This window comes from Medicago truncatula, chromosome 1 (assembly GCF_003473485.1).
Source record: "Medicago truncatula cultivar Jemalong A17 chromosome 1, MtrunA17r5.0-ANR, whole genome shotgun sequence".
NCBI lineage: Eukaryota > Viridiplantae > Streptophyta > Magnoliopsida > Fabales > Fabaceae > Medicago > Medicago truncatula.
Genome location: NC_053042.1, coordinates 16139255 through 16149881, shown reverse-complemented (window position 1 = coordinate 16149881; position 10627 = coordinate 16139255). Strand labels below are relative to the sequence as shown.

The 10627-nt window shown below is 32.6% G+C and overlaps 1 protein-coding gene across 1 annotated transcript; it reads right to left on the bottom strand.

Annotated features, from left to right (window-relative positions):
- Positions 1–1479: 1479 nt before the first annotated feature.
- On the bottom strand, positions 1480–7563 carry LOC11429296 (casein kinase 1-like protein 10). Its single transcript, XM_003589909.4, has 14 exons — positions 7089–7563; positions 6954–6994; positions 5542–5611; positions 5060–5208; positions 4868–4963; positions 4456–4526; positions 3961–4022; positions 3783–3846; positions 3615–3699; positions 3176–3302; positions 3010–3083; positions 2863–2923; positions 2481–2599; positions 1480–2351 (listed from the first exon to the last, which is right to left on the bottom strand). The coding sequence occupies exons 1-14, from the start codon at positions 7165–7167 to the stop codon at positions 2073–2075; spliced, it is 1377 nt and encodes a 458-aa protein (XP_003589957.2). The 5' UTR covers positions 7168–7563; the 3' UTR covers positions 1480–2072.
- Between the last annotated feature and the right edge of the window lie 3064 nt (positions 7564–10627).

Sequence of the window (10627 nt, the reverse complement as noted above, 5' to 3'; positions counted from 1 at the left end):
TGAAACACAGCTTCTGTGTGTTTTTGGTAATTAAAAGGCCTGGAAAATGAAATGATACACAAGGTTAAAAATCAAAATAACACATGGAACTTTATAAATCGGATATCAAAGAGCATATAGGTAAAAACCAAGAAAAACCACAGCATGAAAACCATTTGAAAATTTAATAGGAAAGTATATACCTTATCGATATTTACAATTGATACGATTGCGGGATACTTAATGGTCTACGTCTTTTCTTTATCATGAAGAAAGTAAACTCTAGCGCCCATTGATGAAGTTTGATACTATGATTTTACAGCAGACTCCATGGTATCAAGCATGTCTTTCCAGCATCCTTTACATCCATACTCTTCACACTGAAAACTTTAAGATGATATATGAGCATACAGATAAGTGAATTCTTTAATTACCTTAAATTACAATATAAGTCTTCAAGGTTTATGAAGCAAATAAAACAAAACATGGATGATGAGTGACTGCACTGACAATATGAAGTTTGTCCAAATGGAAGGTCTAACCTTGGACTTGATTAAGAGTGGCAGAAATATAACCCAAGACAGAAGATGCTAACTTTTGGTATGCTTTTCGGCACGCCCGTGTATTTAATAACAGCCTTTTCTCATCTCTTTGTAACGGTTTCATACTTGGTCTTTACTTTTCCCTCTGAGATTGGGAACCAGAACCTTACTTAAAGTGAAGTGCTGGATTCGAATTAGTGACAGTTGCCACATTATGTATTGACGCCGCCTTGGCTTCTGATTGTGGCCGCTACATTCTTAAGTCAACTCCCCCACCCTCCTCCAAATTCAACTCACTTCTTAGTGATCCACGTTCTTTTCTAGAATTGTTTTCGAAACAACCCTCTTATGTTTTTCCTATGTTTCCAACAATATTCTGGACATTCACCTAGATTTTGTTACTCAACCTGAAGATTTCAATGTGAGTTTTATGTTGTTGCAACACTAAAAAACTAGAAACGAGTTTTAAAAACCCAGAGAGAATGATGAAGAAGAGGACGTGTTGTTTGTTATAAGAGAAAAAAAAAACCAAAACTACAGATAATCAATTTGATTTGATGTGTCAGGAGGTCGACCATAGAAGCAATTTGCTTTTGCAATTAGTGACAGAGCAATATCGGATGGATAGAAAAGACTTAAATGAATGTAGCCTTCATTGATTTTGAGAAGGCGTAGAAAAGAAGTGGAATCGGTCTATCTATATTCGGACTATCGAAGATATGTATGGAGGGCCATAGAGGATTTCCCAATAAATAATTAAACGCTACACCAAGTATCAGTTTCAAACATCTATTTGTTGAAAACTGCTAGCTACACCTTTCATCATTCTAATTTTTAAGAATATTATCTTTCTTGAAGAGACGAGAGAAAATAAATGGGGAGTTCGAGAATTGGAGACAAACTTTAGAAACATAGCTTTCAATTGAGTAGAAGACAAATGGAACATATGGAGTGTGTGTTTAACAAACGGCGAAACAAGCCTAGTTAAACATTAATACAGAAGTTATGAATCACATTTAATATCAATTACATAATCAGCATTATCTTAAAAGAGTACAACAACTTCATAGATGCCTGCAAAAACTTCAAAACCTAAGGAGGCTCCAAACATTCTTGTTCACTGATACACATCAGTCTCATGTTTTTCTTCAATCTAAATTCGGAGCCACCCACTATTAGAGGGGTCCCAGATGCAATGGAAGGGTTATAAAACTTGCAAAGCATATTAGACTTTGCAGTTTTTACCCTTTTGTCCAACAGAAAAATTGTAGAGAATGTGTATTTATTACAAATTAACATCTCTCTTGTATAAACAAATTCCTAAAGATAAAGACTCTTCATGAATGGAACCAAGCTTAGATAATCATGGAAGAGCATCTGAAGAAGTATTTGAGGGATCTGCCAACGCTTCATTGAGGAATATCAATTAGCTTTTGGCCATGAATGGACCCCAACACAGGATAGAAATATATTGAGTAAAATGAACAGGTGTGAAGGGTGGATGTCTCAAAAAAAAAAGGATAAGACAATGCAGCCATCGACAGTTTTCGCTCATTTCCTTTTCCCTGTACCAATTGACAGGAGCTCAAAACTCTTGAGTGTATCATCGCGACCACCTCGTGTCCCTGCGGTACGGGTGAAGGATGATTTTGATTCAAGACCTGGTTGAACCCTCTGAGTAGTCGATAGACGACTACTGCTTGAGATCAATCGACTAGACCGGCTTTCACTAGGTTCCCCAGAAGAGCTTGGTCTGCTGCTTGATATCATAGGCCTTTTTGAAGCACTGCCATTACGAGTAGAACTTCGAGCCCTATCAGAATCAGGTTGCTACAAAGATCCAGTGTTGGACAACAAGAAATTTTTTAGAAGTCAGTCACTATTTATTTAAAAACTGAACCAAAAAACAAAACAAAAGACAAACCATACAAAAAGAAAATCATGTGAAGAAACACTAACCACGTCTTTGGAAGACGGCATATTATCTAGAGACCTATGCTGCAGTCCTTGCGCAGAGCCATTCCTTCTTGAAAATGCCCCCACTGCACCTGATAATCTATCTCGAATTTCTTGTCCGACTAAAATAAAAGGGATTAGGAATTAGCCAATGATCAGAGTCTTTTCATTTACAGCGTAGAATTAAAATAGCACAACCTTTGCAGTGTATCATATAAACATCCATATTATTTAAACAAGTGGTTAATAAAGAGCATACATGCAGAAAAGTGAAACTTGAAGACTGATGAATCAATCAGAAATCAAAACTATTTAATGTGTTCTCAGCATAGCAGTGAAATGCTTCAGAATGAAATAGATTTCAGAACTTGCAATAGGAATAAACCTGAAGGCCGTTCTAATCGCTCTCCAGATGGTCCTGGGTTTAAGACTGGTTTCACACTTGGCTGTTGAAAATACAACGTAAAATTAAATCAATGAGAACAAGAACCAAAAGTTAAAAATGAAGATGAAAACCAATAGAAGTACTCACCCGTGTTCTAGAACTGGATCCAATTTGTGGATACTTCAATATAGTCCAATCAAATACATAGTCAAACTGATAACCTACAAACACGCAATTTCTAATAAGGTACTTTCGAAGCTTTAGAAGAATTTTCAACTAAGGAACAAAAAAGCTTATGCATCTACAAGATAACCTTCTCGAATGAATAGGTCCCGGAAGAGTCTCTTAAGATATGAATAATCGGGTTTATCTTCAAACCGCAATGATCGGCAATAGTGGAAATATGATGTGAATTCTGTTGGATGTGACTTGCACAATACCTGTTACCAAAATCCAGACTGTAAATTCATTGTGAATTGTGAAAGATGAAAATTGGAAAAATATTTAATTGATTAGTTTGCTGCTCAAACAAAATTTATTTCAAGTAAAGAATATGGTTCTTACAAAGAAATATTTATGTATGATGCAGAAAAATAATGGTAAACAAATAATACTTATGAATTCTTGTCAAAAAAGTAATAATACTTATGAAATGCGACTAATTTCTGTAGAAAATAAGACCTCGTCCTGACATAACCAATTATCCAAAGCATCGAAGTAGAGTATTATTTTTCATAAAAGCATTGAAGTACCTCTATTGGAGTAAGCATTTTCTTTTCACTTATCTTGTCATATTTCTGCTTTTTAGTGCCAGCTTTCATTCCTTGCCATGGAAGACTGGAAAAAGAAATTATATACCAAGTTAGAAAGTACAATGACGAGGACAATAAAATAAATAAGAATCTCCGAGTCCAACTAACCTTCCTCTCAAAAAGTACATTAGTACATAACCAAGTGATTCTAGATCATCTCTTCTGCTTTGTTCTGCAAGATAACCGGAACAAGAGATGTAAATGTACAACCAATTTATTTAAATTAGAACTTTAATGGAAAAAAAAAGCTTATTCATGAGTTTCTGAAATAAACTGCCTCACTCACCAACTCCAAGGTGAGTGTTAACACTTGCATATCGAGCAGTTCCAGTGAGATTCTTGTTTTCCCTATTGAAAGAAAAATAGTGCAGCCATTCATGCAACAGGAATGGAAGAATGTGTAAGACAGTAATTATTGTTTCAATTTAAAGAAAATGAAGAAATGTAATTCTACAGGTAACAACGCCAAGTTAGAAAAAGTCGATATATCTGTTATTGCACATTCATTGGCACAAAACTCAATGAAAACTGGCTTTCAAGTTGAAACAAAATGTGAAGAGATGAAAAATTGAATATGAAGTATCACAGAAATTAGACACTTAACAACAGTAAACTTCCAAATTAAGAAATCCAAAAGGGAAAAAAAATACAAAGGAAACGCTTAAAATAAAAAACATGTAAACTTAAAGGTAACTGTAGAAAGATGAGACAATGACAAAATATACTCAGGGAATCAAAGGAAAACAAGCTAGAAATCCCAACCAAATTTCATATTAGGTACCTGTATGGTATATGCTTATGTGTCTGAAGATCACGATACTTTTTTGCAAGGCCGTAGTCAATAATGTATACCTGTAATAATTACAAGAAAATCAGAAAACTTGACATAGGATACATAAGAGCACAATAAATTTTAGTGAACGGCTGCCAAAAATAATAAAGTCCTATTTGGTTTCTATTTCTATTTTCTACTTCCATTTCTTGTTTTTCGGTAAAAAAATAAACTGACAAAGTAACATTTTTTATTCCTGTAATTGACATCGGAAATAGAAAATGAAAATAAAAAATGTTCACAACATAATCAGATTCCTAGAAATTGAACAATGCCAGTTAGAGAGGTATGTCATGCTTAAATTCTCTGGCAGATATGCGCCTAAATAACAATAAATGCAGAAAAGTGATACATTAGATACCTGATTTGCCTTGCGGCCTAAACCCATCAGAAAATTGTCGGGCTTTATATCACGATGCAGAAAACCCCGAGAGTGCATATACTCTACTCTGTTTATCTAGGTAAAGTGGTAAATCACATTGAAGGTAAATCAGTAAAATGCTTTAGCTTGATGTTAAAAATATGGTTTTCTTGAAATTAAAGCTATACTTACTAGTTGATCAGCAAGCATCAACACTGTCTTAAGAGAGAATTTTCTACTACAGTAGTTAAATAAGTCTTCGAGACTGGGTCCAAGAAGGTCAATGGCCATGACATTGTACTCACCCTCAACTCCAGACCACTTTATATGCGGTATTCCAGCTTCAAATATAAATTAACACATTAATCAGATGAACTCAAACTATTATGTTTGCTTCATAAAAGTAAACAAATGCAAATCCTGGCTGCCAGTGCTGTCAATCGCATACCGCAGAAAATAGTGATTTGTTTGAATTCCACTACACAATAGTGCTATAGCGCCGTTATAGCACCGACTGACAGCATTTTGTACTAAATAGCGTATCTCAGAACAAAAATGATCTGTTCAAATTCCACTGCGCTATAGCGCTGCTATAGCCGCTATTTAACAACACTTTTGGCAGCACGAAAAGAAATTGAACCGGTATAAATTAGGAAGGCAAAACGAAAACTTACTTCCTCCTTGAAGAAGCATATACAATTTGGACTCGTACAGAAGTTGAGGATGCTTTGTCTTCACAGGTTCCTGAGAAGCCAATGAAAACGTAGAGAAAAGTATTAGCGCATGTATTAAGTTATGCACTTCGAGAAAAAAACATAGGACACCAACAAATAACCATCATAAAGCACAAAGCCAAAACTTGCATATTTTAAAGTAACCCAACTTTGAGAAAGTGTCATTGGCTAATAGCGCATGATGTTAGACATCTTATTAGTATTTTTATTAAATTATTAGGCAGCAGATACTATTAGGCAGTTATTGAATAAATAGGGAAATGGAATGAAAAGCCAGTGGGTACTTATTTTGGATTAGATTTTGATTGAGAGAGACCAAGCTCTTGAACATCTTGGTGGGAAATTGTTGTCGTTGTTTCCTTATTCTATTTCTGTCAAGATTGTGAGTGTTTGTAATATGTATTACAACTTCCTCTGTTTTGAGAATCATTCTTCAGAGAAGTGATCAATAAAAGTCTAGTACTATTCATATATAAATTCTCTTTGGTACCAGTTTCTATCACGTGCCTAATAGAAGTATACAAATCTTGAAGCAAGGGATGGCACATCAAAATACGCAAACCAACGACTCAGTTCATATCTATGTAACATTTACATAACTGAAGGGGAGTGCATAGTTAAGCAGACTCATGTGGTCATGCATATAGACACAAGGGGAAAGCAAACTCCATAAATAAGTACATAAGTACATAAACTACAAAATCTGGGTAACGTGTATGAGTACAAGTACTTAGGTAACTAGTAGGTACAAGTACATGTAATGAAGTTGCTACCGATGCGGATAATGAACTACTAACAAAGACATGGACACCATACTGACACGAACACATCAACACAGGTGTCTATTTAAAAAAATGACACAATTGAACGTAATCACATGTGTCAGTGTCGAGTCAGACAATGACACGATATGAGACACCGCACATGCCTTGGATCAAAAGTGTCTATGCTATAGTGGATACAGGTATTTTGTCCAATTGTGGATAAGGGAACAAGTACTATTGTTCCCTGCCCAAACTCTACTCATCATCATCCCTAAACAGTGATCGGAGTAATAAGGAGATTGTGGATTCAATCTCCCCGCTAACAAAAATTAGAACTAAAATTTTCCATTTAAAAGTCAACTAACTAGTAAGCAATCACCAACACAATTCAAGTCAAAACTATAAAACAAGAAGATACCGTTACTTCAATACAATGCAACATGAATCATAAAAACTCCAAAACATGCTTTCCCCTTGTGTACATATGTACTTAGCAACATGATTCACAAATCTAAAAACAAAAACATAGCAACATGAATCATAAAAACTCCAAAACATGCAACATGAATCCATAACAACTTCACTCACCAGCTTAACAGCCACTTCCTCTTGAGTTTGCACATTAACACCTGAATCAAAAAAGTCCAAATTATTCAAACAAAAAATACAGTAATTAAAAAAAAATAAAAAAATAAAAAGTATAAAAATTGATAAAGTGCATACCCAAATAAATTTCTCCAAATGACCCACTTCCAATTTTCCTCCCAAGTTTGAATTTTCCACCAATAACAAGATCCATCATAACAAACCCAATAAAAACACACCCCAAAATTCAGAATTTTACAACTGTAAAAAGTAAAAATCCAATTTTTATAAAAATAGGATGGAAAACGAAAAAACTAAAAGCGACCCATCACTAGTTGAATCGAAGTAAGAACGAATCTGGGTTGTGAAAAGAAAACCCTTTTACTTTGTTCTACTCCAGAAAATGAATTTATACAAAAAAAAAAAAAAAAAAATCTAATGGGTGAAAAGCGATATTGACGCAGAGAGAAGAGTGGGGATTTGGATCTGTGCGTGGAGATGAAGGAAATGATCTGAGTTCCGAAATTGTAGAGATTTTGTAGGAAAGAAGGAAAATGGATGAGAATGGAAGTGTGAATGATTGTGGTGGAATGTGCTATTATCATTATTAAATTAAATTATTCTATTATTGTTATATAGTATTGTGAATTGTCAACTAATAAATTCAAGGTATTTCTTTATTTATTTATTTTTACAAAATAAGAAATTCAAGGTTAGAGTTAATATATATACAGCTTGATCAAAAAAAAGATAGTATATACATTAATTAATTAATTTTAAGATGATTTTTTTTATTCTTTTTATTAAAAAAAACAATAGTTTTAATTCTAATTTTATAATAGAAAAAGGGATATTCTCCTTCTCAAACCCTAGTCGTCATCTCTTTCTTCTTCTTGTCGGAGGGCTGATTTAGGATCAATTTTGACACAAAAATCACTCATCCGAGTTGTTTTTCCTTATATCTTAATTGAATAAGGCACCGTTTGCTTTGAGCTTATGAAAAATAGCTTATGTAAATAAATAAGCTTTTATTTTAATTTATAAGCTCTCATTAACGAAAATTGTATCTTCATTAACGATTTTTTCATAAACTACCTTAAAAACTTATAAATAATACATAAAAACTTATTTATTTACATAAGCTGTTTTATATAAGCTCTAAAATAAGTTAATCCAAACGGGCCCTAAGTGATTTAACATATTTTCTGTTTTCTTTCGTTTGTTTTTGTGATTTCATCGTCTCTGAACGACTCTGTTTGTTTTGATTTCGAGTCTTTGTGTGGTGTGTTTTTTATTTCTCACCTTAGTGCGGTGTTTATTTGATTCAGGTTGAAAGATTAGCTTTGAAGAAATGCAAATCTTATCAATGACAATGACTTTGGCATCGTCAACGTTGCAGATCTAGAAACATGAATATTCTGGAGTGTTTAATACAGTCATATTAGTCATATTTGTAGGCATAGGTATTTTGCCGTTTTATGTTAATAACATGGATGTTGTGATTTTTTCACATATTCATACTTTTTGTTTTTAGCGAATTTGAATTTGTATTGTATCGATGTACTTTATCAATTTGAATAAATGAATATCTTTTATTTTTGTCAAAAAAAAATTATAATGGAAAAAGACAAGTCTTAAACTCAAACGTTATGGGTTCAAAGCCCACTAGGAGGAGTTAGAATAGGGTAGGTGAGTAATGGTTTCGTTCGGTATTCGATCAGAAAAAATATTTAAACTGATAATATTCGTAAATTAATAAGCAACATGCTCTCTTCAATAATCTCAAAGTAAGGAAAATTACCTGTTGTAAACTTACAAGCAACATGATCTCTTCTAAATCGATCAAATTAAAGAAGAAAAAGTTACTTATGAGCAACATGATTTCTTCATTAATCACAAAGTAAGGAAAGTCATTTGAAAATGTATGATCAACTCAAGACTTTATAATATTTGCAAACCTGTATGCAATGTTATTTAATTATACTATATATAAATAAAAGGGTTAATAGGTCTTGACCCCCCTGTAATATAGGTCATTTCTGGTTTTCACCCTGTAAAATTTTTATTTTGATTCACCCTCCTGTAAAATATTATTTTTTTCAAGAAATTTTTGTTTTTCGTTGATTTGTTATAACTTAAAAGCAACAAACATTTATATTTTTAGTTTTAATCAAAATCAAAATTTCATAAAAAAAAACTATTCATAATTTTCAAACGTTATCGCAATAAAAAATAACACGTGAGTGTCCGTCTTTTCGCTAGTGTTAATGATGAAGGGATGTTTTTAAAATAAAAAATGCAAGGTAGAATCTTTTTTGGAAATTGGTGACTTTATACTTGCATCAATTTTTGTAATGTCTAATATATGCACATGCCTAATTTTTAGGATTAACCTCCTATGCATTTTGTGTTGATCAAAAACTTTAATAAAAACATATTATCCCAAAAAGAGGAGAAAACAACCTCGTGACGCTGGTATTATAAGTTGTAAATTCACAAATCTCACTCCATCCATTTGTTATAAGTTGTTGATCCAACGATCCATTCCAAATCACAATATGTTTGTAAATGCATGCGTAAGCCTTCTAGTTTTGGTAAACTTCCTAACCAAAAATATACACAAAAGTAGGATATATGTCATTGTATGTCTCTAGTCCCATAATATTTTTAACATGGAGATATATTCATTAGTATCCAATTATTAATAATTACAATTAAAAAAAAGTAACAATAATTAAATAACGTTAATGAGTTACAACATCTCTGATATGAATTGTTTTGAACTCAGTCTTTCTTGGTTTTCCTCGACACATTTCCCCCAATGTTGCTGAAACTGACCACATAGGTATTTGTTAACAGTAAAATCGTTTTTACAACTTAAAGAAATCAATCTACTTTAGATTAGTAGTGGTAGCGAATGCAATGAAATTATATAGTAAGAATGGATTTACAAATAATTGAATATTGTCCATATGTTGGATACTACTTGTTCAAATATTTCTTAAAAATCTTTATAGGGTATATAACAAATTTGGTTAATGAGCACGTATAATTACTTTGATTTCTTGTTTGTGTAAGATGTTTGGTTACTATATATTCACGTGACTTTTTAAAAAATTTATTTAGAATATAAAATATATGAAAGAATGTATTTTTATAAGTTTTAGCTAATAAAGAGTAACTGTTTACAACATTAGTAAACAACCTTAAAATATAAAAAATAACATTAATAAACATCCTCTTGGAAGCTAAAGTGAGTAGCAATTTACAATGGACATCTATATATGAAAAATTATGAAGAATTTAATCACAAATGTCTGCAAAGTTAAATAGAATTTGGGATAAAAATTAAGATGAACATAAACATCTTCATGATGTTGCACCAACAGCTGCCACTCATTACGCCAAGCTGATATGCTCTAAAAATTTACTAACCATCTAAGAATATATAAGAAAATACAATTTTACCCTCAACAAGGGCATATTCGTAAAGTAATATGGGTGATTTCGAAGTTAGAGTTCTACATCTACTGATGATGTCATTGTCATGTCTTTGATTTCCCTCCTTCACATCTTCTTCATCATTTCTTTCTTCTTTACTAAAGTTGAAGTTCTTCAACTCGTTCAACTTCAATATTTCTTGATGTTAGCTTCCATTCTTTTTTATCAATACCATT

What these genes read in the sequence shown, in the direction of transcription:
- LOC11429296 (XM_003589909.4), bottom strand. Translation starts at nt 7,167, where the DNA reads ATGATGGATCTTGTTATTGGTGGAAAATTCAAACTTGGGAGGAAAATT. An exon ending in CATAAGCATATACCATACAG is followed by an intron (nt 4,023 to 4,455) that starts GTACCTAATATG and finishes TTCTTTCAATAG; the next exon opens with GGAAAACAAGAATCTCACTG. An exon ending in TGCCGTCTTCCAAAGACGTG is followed by an intron (nt 2,352 to 2,480) that starts GTTAGTGTTTCT and finishes GGATCTTTGTAG; the next exon opens with CAACCTGATTCTGATAGGGC.